This window comes from Saccostrea echinata, unplaced genomic scaffold, assembly GCF_033153115.1.
Source record: "Saccostrea echinata isolate AGI-Se365-2 ecotype Australia unplaced genomic scaffold, CSIRO_AGI_Sech_v1 ptg000009l, whole genome shotgun sequence".
Classification (NCBI taxonomy): Eukaryota; Metazoa; Mollusca; class Bivalvia; order Ostreida; family Ostreidae; genus Saccostrea; species Saccostrea echinata.
In genome coordinates this window covers 42,498,756-42,514,376 of record NW_026889758.1, presented here as the reverse complement: position 1 = coordinate 42,514,376, position 15,621 = coordinate 42,498,756, and the positions used below count along the sequence as shown (strand labels likewise).

Genomic DNA, 15,621 nt, shown 5'->3' with positions numbered 1-15,621 from the left:
TATGGTTGGACCATAATATGAGGTCACAATTTTTCAAGAGAGTATAAAAATCTGTGGAAAAACAGCAGGGCTAAAGTATTTCAGGTGAGCATTGTGGTATGTGGGCATCTTGTTTCCATGGGGTCATAATTCTGCAGAATCACAATATTGGTTTATTCCACTGGTGAAGATTTCGCAGATTTCTTGAATTGCCATTTTATGTCTTGACCACACTTTAAGTATGCTTTATATGAACAAATTTCTGCACAAAATTTTTGACCGCATGTACATAGTGTAAATTAATCCCAGGCAGAAAAAATTGTCAACAGTATAAAGTTTAAACTTTTCATACACATGTACCATAGTCAAACTTACTTACACATGTGCACAATCCACTCAATTTATCAACTTCCTGTGAATAATGGTAGAATATGAAGTATTTCTTATATATTTTCTTACTTTTTTATGTGAAGTAACTCCCTACCAACCAAGATTTTATTGTACATGTACCAAAAATTCTGTAGAAATACTTTCAGTGCAATATTTTTAGTCAGCATCTCCTGTCTACAAAGTTGTGATGTGATAGATGTATAGTGACTAGCTTTCATTTTGTATGCCTCATTCAAAAAGCATCTGGAAAATTTACCTTTTTGTTTCACTTTGTTTGATAGTGACATCATAGAATGACACAGCATATTAAAAGAAAAAAATTTCAATCAAAACTTAATGATATGAAGAGAATACCATGGTAGTAGAAAATGTTTTGAAATATGTTATCTGCAGATATAAATAGAGCCTCTATAATTGTGTGATTTTGTACTACACGGACCAACTTGTAAATTTGCTCAGCAAGCCTTGTAAATATACACGTATTATCATCCCGGTTTATTGGATTAAGCCAATATACCGTAAAATGAATAGTATAAATATCCTGTATGTAAGTAGAACGACGTGTAGGTCTGAATCTCTGTACTAATGTTAAGGACACAAAGAGTACCATTCAACCTTTTGGTCCCACAATTGCTGCAGATCTATAGAGATATTAAGTTGGCCAGAAAAGGAAGCTAGCCTCCTGGTTTTAATTTCAAAATCAAGTTTCCAGACAGTGAGGATGTTAACAATTTTATATATAAAAAACAATTAAAGAGAACTATTTGAACTTTCATTCTTACATTTATTCTATAGATTCTGGGATTTAAAGATGAAGACATGGCCTTTCAATTTAATATGGGGTGGTAGGGGAGTAAAAAGACAATTTTTAGAAATAGCCTTTTTTTGTATCATATATCTGACACAATTTCATAATGCATCAGGCTATGTAACATATAAACCGGTATAATCAAGTTTGTATTATTTATTGTTAAACACTGCATTATCCATGCAAGCATTTATGGAATGTAGATATGTGAAAATTTATAGACATGTCTATCCTGCACAATATGAATTGTTTTCACAACATTTTCACTAATACAAAAAATATATTTTGTCAAGCATATTTCATAACACAATCCTAAGAATCTTGTGAATCCTTTTGGAGTGTCCATATACATGTCTGACCAAGACCAGTCATGGCTATTACTTTGTATCCCCTCTTCTCTAACTTGTCCAGTATAATCCTCACTGGGTCTACAGAAATGTATTCTTTACTGTAAACAAAAATCCATTAATCAGAAATATGCACAGAAAACTTATACTGTGCCTTATGTAATATAATAAACTACAGTATATCTTACAAGTTATTTCCTAAGGCTTTTGTCAATCTGGCTCCAAGATATTCCATCAAATCTGGGTCACTCCATTCATCTCCACAAACTGTTGGACCAGTTTCCTGACAGTAAAATTCTTACAAATAAGGAATCATAGAATATGTCCTTAGAAATAACAATAAACATAAAGAACAAGAAGTCTGTGAGCGAATGCTCACTAGTAATACCCCCACTGTGATGTGAATATACACTCTCATGCTGACATCAAATTCGTACAGAAATGAATCCCACCATTCAAGCATCTCTGATGAGTAGTTGCTGAGAAAACTGCAATGAAATTTTTTATGAACAGACGACGCACAGATAAACAGGAAGTTGATATTGGATTCAAACAAAAATGAATCCCACCATATGGCATGCCTAAAAAAAGATTGTGCTAAAATTTCAATCATCTGTGATGAGTAGTTGCTGAGAAAACTGCGACAAAAATTTGTTACGGAGAGACACACGGACACACAGACAGACACACAAGGGTAAAACAGTATACCCCCCTCTCCTTCGGAGTGGGGGTATAAATATAATAATTATAAACTTATTTCTCCCATAAACATTGTAATGAAGTAAAACTAATTTAATCCTAAACGAATGGTTCAGTTGTATCAGGTAGTAAAGAGAAATTGTTGCCATGAATATATTCTTGTCAGCATCTTGAAAAAAAAGAGCAGTTCAAAAATTTTTTAATTTTTTTTTTTTTTATGATAAGATTCCACAAGAAATAACTGCAAAAGCTATTACCAGTCTTATCTGTGTACTAATCAAAACAAAAGGCATTTTCCCCTTGGTTTTTGTATTGATGCTTAACGCAGAGAAAACGTTATAAATGCCTCCCTCCTCAGTTGTCACCCTCCGTGTTTACAAAAGAGTAACCTCCCTTAACGCACTTCCCTTGCGAGTGTTTACGTCTGAATCTCCAACAGTAGTTCTTTAAGTATCATAGTTTTCACTCGATATTATTGGTGATGACAATGAAAACCCCACTTAAACTTTTCCATGTATCTATAATGAATGATATCACCACAATCAAAGTATCTGGTATCACTTCAGACAATGTGTTTTCATTGATGTCATGCTAGAGTGAACTCCCTTTATGCATCAGAGTTCATTTCCGGTACGAGTGTTTACATCTCGAAGCCTTCATCACAGTGATCACTCCTCCTACTCATGTCGTAGTCTTTCGCAAGATCTAGCCAGTTTTAGGATGTCAACGTTTCTCAGACATAATTCTTTGTTTCTTGGGGGGCTGGGAGCGGGGATAGTTATAGGAGTCGGAGGGTCACTGATTTATTTTCGATTTACAACGAATGTTGATAGAGAGTTACGACTTATTTCTGAATCTATCTCCAGTCTTCGGAAAGAGGTTGAGGAATTGAAGGAGAAGGTTGTCAAACGTAAAAGGAAGAGCCCTGCATTTTATGGCACCACTTCAAGCAGTGGAGAGACAGACGATGATGCATATGAGGATGCTTATGGAGGGTATACATTTCATTTCGAATTTCCTCTTCACCCAAATACTGAAAAGAGTGAACACTTGTAATGATTTATAATGTTTTAGTAGGTCTAATACTAAAACCTGTCATGAATTTTGTCGTCAGATCTCATTCACTGCATCAGTATTAAAGAAGAATTACATACAGCTCAATAATTGCTTATTATCCTCATATTTAGCCTTACCAAAATTACTTTTTCCAAAATTAAAAATAACAAGATGTGTTTGTGAAACACTGATGCCCCTATATGGCAGCTTATGGCGAAGGTTAAAGTTTCTCAAATGCAAGTCAAAATCCAGGCCAAAAGATAAAAAATGTTTAATTTGAAAGCCCTAGCGAAGGTTAAAGTTTTTTAAAAGTAAGTAAAACATCAAGGTCAAGGTCAAAGTTGTTGGTATCCAAAGAAAGGTCTTGTCACAAGGATTACAGTTGTAAAGTATGAAAGCCCTAGCACCAACCATTCAAAAGTTATGGCCAAGGTTCAAGTTTTTCGAAAGTAGGTCAAACTCCTAGGTCAAGGTCAAAGGGTCAAAGTGGTTGGTACCCAAAGGAAGGTCTTGTCACAAGAATTACATATGTGAAGTTTGAAAACCCTAGCACCAACCATTCAAAAATTATGGCCAAGGTTAAAGTTTTTCAAAAGTAGGTCAAACTCCTATGTCAAGGTCAAAGGGTCAAAGAGGTTGGTATCCAAAGGAAGGTGATGTCACAAGGATTACATATGTGAAGTATGAAAGCCCTAGCATCAACCATTCAAAAGTTATGGCCAAGGTTAAAGTTTTTCAAATGTAGGTCAAACTCCTAGGTCAAGGTCAAAAGGTCAAAGTGGTTGTTATCCAAATGAAGGTCTTGTCACAAGGATTATATATGTGAAGTATGAAAGCCCTAGCTCTCACCGTTCAAAAGTTATGGCCAAGGTTAATGTTTTTCAAAAGTAGGTCAAACTCCTAGGTCAAGGTCAAAGGGTCAAAGAGGTTGATATCCAGAGGAAGGCCTTGTCACAAGGAATACACATGTGAAGTTTGAAACCCCAAGCACCAACTGTTCAAAAGTTATGGCCAAGGTTAAAGTTTTTCAAAAGTAGGTCAAACTCCAAGGTCAAGGTCAAAAGCTCAAAATTGTTGGTATCCAAAGGAAGGCCTTGTCACAAAGAACACACATGTGAAGTTTGAAACCCCAAGCACCAACTGTTCAGAAGTTATGGGCAAGGTTAAAGTCTCATAAAATTTTGCAAATGTGGGTCAAACTCCAAGGTCAAAAGGTCAAATATGATGGTACCCAAAGAAAGGTCTTGTCACAAGGAATACACATGTGAAATATGAAAGTCATAGCTCCAACCAATCAAAAGTTATGGGCAAGGTTAAAGTTGACAACAGACAGACAGACAAACAGATAAACAGACAAACAGATAAACAGACAAACAGACAGACAGGACAAAAACAATATACCCCCGGGATCTTTCGATCCGGGGGCATAAAAATGGACATATGAAAACTCCAGTACCAGTGATTGGGACAACACCAAATTAAAACTGTAAAAATTCTTTAATGAGCATTATTTGCAAAGCAAAGTTTCAGAGATAAAAATTATCATTATGAATTCTATTTATAAAGGTCAGATTATGAGTTCCACAACTTTCATGACCTTCAGACAGAAATCCATACACAAATGAACACAAGAATTGGCTGGGAAGAGCAACAGGAGGAAAGGAAGGATGACACAGATACTTTCTTCAAGGAAGTTGACAAACTTTTTGATGGAACTGATGAAGATAAATTAAGAGCTTATGAAATGCTACAAAATAACAAAGAGAGGGTATTAGAATAAACATGTTCTTTATTTACTTACTTACTTACTCCTCTGTGCCTTGAGCACATAAGACCTGTTCTTAACATTAAAGTTAACTGAAAATCTAAATGTTTTGTTACTAGATTTTTTTTTTATCATTTTAAGTGTATCTTAAAGTATAGACATATCAGTAGTTTGCATGCATGCCATTATGTAAGGTTGACAGTTTAAGAAAAATGTATTTATAATAATAATTTTGTGACATATCTGAATATTATCTTCAGTATTTTTGTATGCATATTATTGTTTTGTAGTTTGTTGACAATGTAGAGTATTGTTGGAGATTAGCCAAGAGTACATACCAAGTTGCACAGATTGAGGGAAGCAGGGGGAATCCGGATAAGAAGAAACAGTTAGTGTATGCCTCCAAAGACCTGTCTCAAAAAGCAGTGGCCATGGATGAGAAATGTGCTAGTGCCCATAAATGGTAATTGAATATAAATTCTGTAGATGAGAGTTGGATATATAGTCACTGACTATATAGTCACTGACTATATGATGGTGTGCTTATAAGGCCACTCTACCTCCCAAAGTCCTTTGCTTCATTGCCCTCATGGTGAAAGAATGAAAACATGAAGGGCCAAGAATGCAAAGACGGCAGCAAAAAGGAAGCAATGACAATACAGGGATTGAGTAGGAATGAGAGGGTTTCAATGTAAGGGAGTGAGAGACTGATTGAATATATCAGTACACCATGTACTAGGCTTTAATTTTTACTTTGAGCCTTTGTTGACTTGTGATTGAATTCTTCTATGAGTGCAGTATAATCACACAATGGATGGCGATTTTATATATATATATACAGAAACGCAAAAGAAACGCAACAAGCAGTAATCTACAAATATTTGAATTTTTGATCTAATGATTTTCAAAAATGAATACAGTAAGGTAAAACTCGATTTAAAAACATCAGAGATTTGATAAAAATGCTAAATTATTATCTTTTAACTTTAGAAAGTAACACATGAATGTTAAAACACCCACCACCCCAGCCATTCAATTACAGCGTGCAAGACTGCCATGTACAACAGTTGCAGCTTGATTTCTACAATGCAGTAGGTTCATCAATATCGAGATCTGAGCGAAAGAAATATTCTTTGCCATTTTTAAATGCCTGTTTTTCAGATGATGAGGTCGAATTTTCTCTAGCTAAGCGCAGTGTAGTAACCCTTGGACTTCCGGTCCAAGGACTGTCATTCATGCCTCAACAGGCCTGTTGAGGCGTGATGTGGTGCATATTTGCATCTGCAACTCTCAGTCACCTTTATTTTGAGATTTTCCAGCTAGAGCAATGGAAATGCATACTTAAGTCATTTTTAGGAAGCCTTGGCATCGCTTTTGGAAAAGAAAGGAGAATTTATTTTTCGGAACATTGCTGCATTACTTATGATGAACAGATACAAATCCTTAAAACCCTATATTATTGCCAAATGTTTTGTTAAACATGCAATTTTTGATTTCTGTTAAGCGGACTCAAACTTAACTTCCGGTAATGGTATGAAAATCATTCAACTGTTAAATTACCAATATTTACAAAGTTGAAGATGTCCTTACTTTTTAGATTCAAAATTATATCCTATATATATTTCCCCCTAAAATAGCATGTTGCGTTTCTTTTGCGTTTCAGTATATAAAGTGTGTAGTTTTAGATGTTTACTTCCACATTATATCCAAGATCTCAGTGATATATTAGGCTCATTTTTGGTTTATTTTTTGATTTGATTTTTGTTAAAAATTTGATTTGGTTACTTGTAGAGAAAACGTAGCATGACTTTACATTCAGAGTTATGTGTTGTTACAAATATTTTCACCTCTGTTCTAAAACATAAGATCAAAATTATAATGATATCATGAATGATAAACTTTTGCAGGTTTGCCATAACATTAGGAAGTATTGGTGACTATGAATCCACACAGGAGAAGATTAAGAATGGTTATATATTTAAGGTAATATTAATGTATACTGACAATATCAAATATTTAAGCATGAATTTAAGTATACATGTATAATAAAGAAGTGGTTGTTAGTGATTAGCATATGCAGTCATATTGCCTGGATCATCAAATTTATCTTTTGCAGGAACATATAGAGCGTGCAATACAACTTAATCCATCAGACCCTTCTAATCATCATTTGTTGGGCAGGTGGTGTTATGGGGTAAGAGATGCAGATGTCAGTGGCATTGTTTGCCAAGGACTTTCATACTTGATCAGAAATAGACACTCTCATAAATTTAGCCAGACTGGCCATTGTCTTATCAAAAGTTAACAAGCATGATTTTCCCTGCTTTTTTTATGCCCCCGGATCGAAAGATCCCGGGGGTATATTGTTTTTGTCCTGTCTGTCTGTTTGTCTGTTTATCTGTTTGTCTGTTTGTCCGTTTGTCCGTTTGTCTGTGTGTCCGTTTGTCTGTTTGTCTGTCTGTCTGTTGTCAACTTTAACCTTGCCCATAACTTTTGATTGGTTGGAGCTATGACTTTCATATTTCACATGTGTATTCCTTGTGACAAGACCTTTCTTTGGGTACCATCATATTTGACCTTTTGACCTTGACCTTGGAGTTTGACCTACTTTTGCAAAATTTTATGAGACTTTAACCTTGCCCATAACTTCTGAACAGTTGGTGCTTGGGGTTTCAAACTTCACATGTGTATTCCTTGTGACAAGGCTTTCCTTTGGATACCAACAACTTTGACCTTTTGACCTTGACCTTGGAGTTTGACCTACTTTTGAAAAACTTTAACCTTGGCCATAACTTTTGAACAGTTGGTGCTTAGGGTTTCAAACTTCACATGTGTATTCGTTGTGACAAGACCTTCCTCTGGATATCAACCACTTTGACCTTTGACCTTGACCTAGGAGTTTGACCTACTTTTGAAAAACTTGAACCTTGGCCATAACTTTTGAATGGTTGGAGCTAGGGCTTTCATACTTCACATATGTAATCCTTGTGACAAGACCTTCCTTTGGATATCAACCACCACTTTGACCTTTTGACCTTGACCTAGGAGTTTGACCTACTTTTGAAAAACTTTAACCTTGGCCATAACTTTTGAATGGTTGATGCTAGGGCTTTCATACTTCACATATGTAATCCTTGTGACAAGACCTTCCTTTGGGTACCAACCACTTTGACCCTTTGACCTTGACCTAGGAGTTTGACCTACTTTTGAAAAACTTTAACCTTGGCCATAACTTTTAAATGGTTGGTGCTAGGGCTTTCATACTTCACATATGTAATCCTTGTGACAAGATCTTCCTTTGGATACCAACCACTTTGACCTTGACCTTGACGTTTGACTTTTATTTAAAAAACTTTAACCTTCGCCATAACTTCTGAACAGTTGTATCTAGGTCTTTCAAATTTCACAGGTGTATTCCTCGAGACAAGACCTTTCTTTGGGTATCAACATTTCTTATCTTTTGGCCTGGATTTTGACTTGCATTTGAAGAAACTTTAACCTTCGCCATAAGCTGCCATACGGGGGCATCAGTGTTTCACAAACACATCTTGTTTTTCCTTTAAAGTGTAACCACACAAAGTTGTCATTGTCCTTTATTCAAATTCAGTCACCTTTTTATTATGACATTGCATATTTTTCATAGAATTTATTTTGATAGATACTAGGTAACACTGGAGTATATCATTCAAATCAAAAACATTGTTTAATAACCTCCACCCCAGCCCCACCCTTCCTCTAATATATATGCAGTGTATTGTGTATGAATTTTTTTTCCATATTATCAAAAAAAAAAATTAAAACATTTGATATTTCTTTTAGGTTTACATGCTTTCATGGATAGAGAGAAAGGCAGCAGCCACTCTTTTTGCCACACCCCCAACCTCTACAGCAGAGGAAGCACTCACACACTTCCTGGAGGTAATAACCACATGTCTCCATAAACAAGCAAGACAAATTCTGTTGAGAATCTACATAATAACAGTTTTTTAGAAAACCGTATAAAAATAAAATGAAGACAAATTCTTTTATCTGTAGAAAACTACTTGTATATGTTTATTAACAAAAAGAAAATCAGGTGATAAGAAAATTTAAACAAGATGATGATTGTAGGAGTTTTCTCCCTTTGTAAAGTACACTTGTCTTTCTCCTTTCAGGCAGATCGTCTTAACCCTGGTAAATGGAAAGAAAACCTTCTGTATATTGGAAAGGTAAAAACATAATATTTATTATGTTATTCATTTTAGCAAGTAATTTATACTTCAAATCCGTGAACAAAATTAAAATTAAGATTTGACATTTTCTGAATTAATGATCTACGAGTCGGACTGGTCAGGAAATTTTGCATGAAAAAAAAAGAATATCTTCGTTACATCAAATTATGACCAAATATTCTTTACATCCATGATAGAAGGTGGACAATTAATTTTGTGATCATTGTTATTTGTTTTGTTTATTGGATGGTGTTTTTTTTTCAAAACAATTTCTAATGACCCAGATTTATCTCTAGTTTTAAGGGCTGTTGACAGGTATTAAATTCAGCACAGTATATTCCAGTAGATGACTTATATTTTGCTCTTATGTGATGATGCATCATTTCAGTGCTATTATCAGATGTCAAAATATAAGGAAATGACAGAATGGCTCGACAAAGCAGCAGCAATTCCTTCAGTCAGTCAAGATGTAAGTAAGAAAAGATATACAAAAAGGCATACTGTAAATCACTTAATTTTTTGTGAAACCTTATTTTGAAAGACATTTATCTGATATTTATAAGCAAGACAAAATTTTCATGAATTTTTGGTTATTTTGTTTATAATCTTTAATAAATACAAATGTAACACTAGAATAAAAAATTTGCAAGCAGACAGTCTCACATAATTACACTAAAATAAAGTATTTGTGAATAATAAGTGATTTTCAGTACTTTTGGTCTTCAAATATTTCTTTTGTTCTTTCTTTCTGTTTAATTCATGTATTTTTATGCCTTATACTGTGATATTGAAAATGAACAAAAAAGTGCCCCCAAAAATTGACATAATTTTAAGAGAATATCATATTACCTGGTAACATAGAAATTGGTCTATTTGTATGATGTAAATGTGTAAATATTGTTCTGCTATTGTATACACTTCATATTTCCTAATAGTTCAACATGCAACATGCACTCTACGTAAGGTTTATCATGAATTTTGTTTAAATCATGAATAATTGTTGTGTGATAGCAAAAGATATTGATTGCAGTTATGTATGTATATATGTTAAAACCAACATTCTTTTGAATTTCACATAAAAGAGGTGGAATCAGATTAATCTGGTTCTAAATTATCAATTCAATATTTCTTTCACATTTCGATATTAAATGCAATAATTGTATGATTTTCTTGATAACTTGTAAGTGCTTTGATAAATATATTTTCATAAATGGTATTAACAGAATTATCAGGTATACATCTAATAAAGTCATGTAAACAAACATGTTGTGAACCTTTTCAAAGAAGTTCCAGAGACTCTTCTGTAATAATTTCATAAATTATTTTTAGTTTATTACCATTGCAGGACATTAAGGCAGAAGAAGAAATCCAGACTTTAATGAAGTACCAAGTCAGATGAATTTTTTATAGATTCTATTTTTTCAACATTGTCTTTTGATGCAATCAAAATGTGGGACCAAATCACTGTTGTGAATTCTATTGTGTTGTGTTACGCTTCATTGTGATATGAAGCTTTTTATTTCATTTACTTCCCAAACTATTTTTTAACACTTGAAAATGCAATCAAATGACAAATATTGTGCATAACCAGGAAATTAAAAAAACATATAAAATATGAAGTAAAAAATAAAATACTTAGTGATTGTCTTTATTTTAAGATAAAACAACACATTAGATAGATATATTTCTTACACGGAGTGATTTTATATGTTTTGACACCAGTTGGAAACTTTTACAATATCTGCACACTGGAGTTTGTTCACACATTTTGATTATTCCATCTGAACCAAACAAATTTGCATTTTTAAATGTTTTTAAAATTACATTTAACAAGTGAAATTGTATGATTTCTTAAATTGTTAATTATTAATAATGAAAAAAATAACCAATTTTATTAATACAGTGTATTGCAATTCAGGAAATTTTAACAATCCACAAATTATCCTTGTGTAAAGAAATGTACGTGATTATGTATATTTAAAATTACCTCATATGCATACAGTTGGCAGGATTTTTTGAATTTTTTTTTCCTTCTGCATCATCAAACTCAATTTTATGATTTAGCTAAACTTGGTTGTGTTTGAGAAATAAAATGAATAACATATTGTCCCATATTATTTGAATGATTTTTTTTTTATACAGTTTTCCTTAAACTATTGCCACAAAAATTTTTCATTTTTAAAAGTGAAATTAGGGTACCCAGTGGAATAGTTGCTCAAAATTTGTATAAATATTTTATAGATTTATCTTGTAAATACAAATATATCTTTTATTCATTCTTTTGATCAATATACATGTATATGTCACAAGGGCTAAGTACTTCTATTTTATGAGCCCTAGATTTTCTGAGCTGTTTAATTGAAGCTATTTATTGCTAACAATCATGCAAGTTAGAACCTTCCACCAGGATAGAAATAGGGTCATCCTTCATCAATAAGTAAGAATCAAACTCAACCTGCTGTTTGTATTAGTGATGCAGTAAAAATTGCAATGTAATCATCATTTACGTGTTGTTATAAATATCATCCTAATATTGTACCAGTTTACATGAACATTGTATTTGTAATTTTAAAAAAAGTAAATGAAAGTTCATGCAGCTATATTTGAACAGTTTTTATGATTATACCAGTTTGTCATATGATACTGATAACTTGAGGTGTTATATTTAAACATTTGATACTCAGTAAAACAGTGTTGATTTCAGTTACTTTTGATATTTTCTTTCTGTCTCTATACTAGTAATTATAATAAACCAGGTTATATTTGTGAAGTATGTGTCTGACTCTGATATTTTTGTCATGAACCACAGTTAGTATATAGAGATGCCACAATGCTCATCCGAGTCACATTGGTCTCTTAAAGAAATGAAAGAAATCTTATTATAGCCACACCATATTTAGCCCATTAAAATCGATAAATGAAAAGTTGAAACTCCACCTGTGTTCCAACATTCACACAAGATCTTGCTTTTATATCAAAAAGTTAAGTGAATTCGACAGGACGAGGCTTGCGCATTTATACAGTTAAGAGTTTACGTATTGAATATTATAGATAACAAATGATAGATTCCCAATCATAATAAATTTTAAGTCAAATGTTCATAAATAATCGCTTTGTAATTTTATCGCCCTTTGACGTTAAAACCGACGTGCTATTTGGGTTTATCTATCAAAATATCGTCTTATTTCAAATTCTTTCTTTTTAAAAAAAAAATCGATTTAGGAAAACAGAAAAACGGCCATAAAAGCTAAAAACTACTATCTATGAACAAAAACACGTTGATTTTTAAAACAGAGTCATTTTGATAGTTCGTGACTCTTGCTTTTTATTCTAATATCCTTCATATAGATATTTACAGAATCATAGTCTAGATTATAAGATTGATATACTTTCACCAAATGGGGTTAATGGTGGTGCCACAATATGATATTCATTAATTTAAATTCAGAAACATGGTACCCACACTTTCTAAAAAAGATTTTGGTGTATTGTTATATATGGTGTATCCGTCTATCTGTCACACTTTATTCTTTCTCAACAGGCCTGTAGTAACGGTTTCAAAGGGGGGCTCCCAAAAAATGTTTTTAAAAAAATCTTGACTGTCCAAATCATGGAATTTGTCGGTGCTCGACCTCACTGCAACAGAAAGTATGTGTTGGGGGGGGGGGGGGGTTGCAACCAGCAACCTAATGAAAATTTACTATAGCAAAATACTAACTATACTCAGAAAGAAGTGAGGGGGTAGTGCCCACCCCCCACCCCCCACCCCCACTCGTTCTATGTGCCTGCTCAAAATAATCTTACATTTTATGCAATAACCATATTGACTGGAAGTGTCTTGTTGATGTGCAATTAGGTTTCGGAAATTTTCATTTTCATCCTAGGAACGAATAAGGGATCGAAAAACGGTGTTTTCCTACGAAATAATGGTTCCCAGAACGCGTTTTATATTGTACGAAGAAGCCAGATCATCATTTTGAGTTTGACTGGCGGTTATCCTGTAGAAGAGCAATACGGTTTTCAGTGACCGTTCCGGCCTGTAGCAACGATTTCAAAAGTGGAAAGGGGGGGAGCTCTCAAAAAATCTTACAAGCAAAAAAAAAATAAAAACACGAACAAACACACACATCTTAAAACCCTTAACTGTCCAAAAAGTGGGAGCCCCCCCCCCCCCCCCCCTGCGTTCTACTAGCCTGCCGTTTTCACCAAAAATCTTACGACTAAAACAAAAATATCCCCATTTCCAATAAGTGCCTTAGAGAGAGTAGGTCATAAAAAAAATCTTATATATCTACATTACATTAGATTACATTGTAAATAATATTAAGGAAACAAATAAATGTCTTTATGAAAGAAGATAATACAGAGTTGTCATATTTTTATCTTTAAGACATTTTTGTGATAAGGGTCACAGGTACAGGAAATTTTTTTTCCGAAACTTGGTCACACAGATTATTTTCATTGCATGAATATATCCATTTGACGGCCGGAGATTTTAAAGAATGTTCCTCTAAAGGAGGTGGTCCGTATAAAAAAAAACAACTTGTGGCCTTAATTAAAAAATTGAACCCTTTATAGCCACAACCCCAGGAGGACATGGTTTGGGAAAACTTGAAGCTGAAGTACATAGGGGTTCTTGTAAATAAATCTAAGTGAAGAACGGGTATTCTGCGGGATAAAGGATATTGCTCTGTATTCTCCGATGAAATTTTGAAATATCTGTAGTTACAATGTAATTTCATTTGGACCTAGAGGGTCATACGGAAGCCGGTTGGTGCCAGGTAGAAAACATATTTTATCTGGCGGCCGCCAGATAACTTTCTGGCGGCCGCCAAATAATTATCTGGCGGCCGCCACATAAATAACTGGCGGCCGCCAGATAACTTATCTGGCGGCCGCCATAAAGTTATTTGGCGGCCGCCAGAAATTATCTGGCGGCCGCCAAATAATTATCTGGCGGCCGCCAGAAATTATGTGGCGGCCGCCAAATATTTTTCTGGCGGCCGCCAGATAATTATTTGGCGGCCGCCAAAAAATTTTTGGCGGCCGCCAGATAAGTTTCTGGCGGCCGCCAGATAGGTTTCTGGCGGCCGCCAGTTATTTATCTGGCGGCCGCCAGATAAAATATTTTTCTATCTGGCACCTACCGGCTTCCGTAGGGTCATGATTTCACCTACATATAATTTATATTAAAACTTATAATCATGAGGTTTCATGTAAGTTATGTATTTTCTAACCTGGTGATTCTTTTAATTGTCTCATACATATTTCCCACTATTTTTTATTGATTAACCCCTCCCTCCTTCGGTCAAACATTAGCTTTTTGGGAAGTTTCGATGGTCTGGACAAGATCAACAATTTAATTTACAGACGCTGAAAATATACTGATAGCTGTACATCGGAAACTTCCACCACAATGGTATATTTACTCAGTAAAAAGAACCTTAGGTAATCAGATCCGTAGCAACGGTTTCAAAGGGGGGGGGAGGGCTTCCCCCCAAAAATCTGACAAGCAAAAAAAACACATCAATAACTGTTCAATTCTTAGAATTTGCCAGTGCTCGACCTTATAGCAACAAAATGTGTGTGTGTGTGTGAGGATGTGTGTGTGTGGGGGGGGGGGGGGGAAGCAATCCGCATCTAAAGGAAAATTTACTAGAGCAAAATACTACACTCAGACTGCCCCCCCCCCCGGGATCTACGGGCTGGCAATACAGCACATCAGTTAACATGTGTAGTACGAAAAATCTATACAATACATATAGTCCGTTCGTGCCTTCTGTCCAATGTCCGGTAATGCAGTATGTACCTGCAAATGGGGTTTCCATCCAATGATGTCTTGAAAAAATGCTCAATGTACAAAACAGAGTATGTTAACGTTTATGTATTGTCGTCTATTTGTCGATGTTAAAGTTCATTTCTTTGGTAAAAACGAATGCTACATGTATTTGATGTACATTAAATACATGCATCTTTTAATTTAGGACAATTTCTACCTTTTCTTACATTCTGAAGCTTCCCCCTATTGGAATTGTTAGATATAATATGTTCATATGTGGAAAATTTATAAATTATTCTTCTAATACAATACGATAGGAAATGCACGTGTTTTGACATGACGATTTAGAGAGGCTCGTGTTTGCATGTAAAGTGACTGCTGTTTTATGAATGTTATCCAAATATCGATAAATAGTGTAATACTACAATAACACATATGAAACAGGTACCCGTAAACTATGAAAAGAAAAGACACGGAAATAGAAAGGAAAAAACAAGCAAATCCTTTTCGAAAATTCTCATTTTATAAAGAATGCGAAATGATTTACTTTCGCCACTGATATTTTTTACACTCCAAAATGTTCAAGG

At 34.3% G+C, this 15,621-nt stretch overlaps 2 protein-coding genes across 2 annotated transcripts; one reads left to right on the top strand and one right to left on the bottom strand.

Moving 5' to 3' along the window:
- Positions 1–1,318: 1,318 nt before the first annotated feature.
- Positions 1,319–2,824, bottom strand: LOC133182419 (GTP cyclohydrolase 1 feedback regulatory protein-like). The gene is made up of 3 exons (XM_061317262.1): positions 2,481–2,824; positions 1,713–1,807; positions 1,319–1,625 (listed from the first exon to the last, which is right to left on the bottom strand). The coding sequence occupies exons 1-3, from the start codon at positions 2,514–2,516 to the stop codon at positions 1,490–1,492; spliced, it is 267 nt and encodes an 88-aa protein (XP_061173246.1). The 5' UTR covers positions 2,517–2,824; the 3' UTR covers positions 1,319–1,489.
- A 48-nt stretch (positions 2,825–2,872) lies between these two features.
- On the top strand, positions 2,873–11,979 carry LOC133182418 (regulator of microtubule dynamics protein 1-like). The gene is made up of 9 exons (XM_061317261.1): positions 2,873–3,218; positions 4,846–5,047; positions 5,335–5,507; positions 6,952–7,027; positions 7,161–7,238; positions 8,864–8,962; positions 9,199–9,252; positions 9,644–9,724; positions 10,601–11,979. Exons 1-9 carry the CDS (start codon positions 2,944–2,946, stop codon positions 10,652–10,654), a joined length of 1,092 nt encoding a protein of 363 aa, XP_061173245.1. The 5' UTR covers positions 2,873–2,943; the 3' UTR covers positions 10,655–11,979.
- Positions 11,980–15,621: the final 3,642 nt, after the last annotated feature.

Excerpts from the sequence above, each read along its gene's own strand:
- LOC133182419 (XM_061317262.1), bottom strand. The coding sequence starts at position 2,516 with ATGCCTTTTGTTTTGATTAGTACACAGATAAGACTG. Across the intron at positions 1,808-2,480 it reads TTAGTACACAGATAAGACTG|GAAACTGGTCCAACAGTTTG; the intron begins GTAATAGCTTTT and ends TTTTACTGTCAG. Across the intron at positions 1,626-1,712 it reads AAAGCCTTAGGAAATAACTT|TAAAGAATACATTTCTGTAG; the intron begins GTAAGATATACT and ends TTTTGTTTACAG.
- LOC133182418 (XM_061317261.1), top strand. The coding sequence starts at position 2,944 with ATGTCAACGTTTCTCAGACATAATTCTTTGTTTCTTGGGGGGCTGGGA. Across the intron at positions 5,508-6,951 it reads TGTGCTAGTGCCCATAAATG|GTTTGCCATAACATTAGGAA; the intron begins GTAATTGAATAT and ends AAACTTTTGCAG. Across the intron at positions 9,725-10,600 it reads TTCCTTCAGTCAGTCAAGAT|GACATTAAGGCAGAAGAAGA; the intron begins GTAAGTAAGAAA and ends TTACCATTGCAG.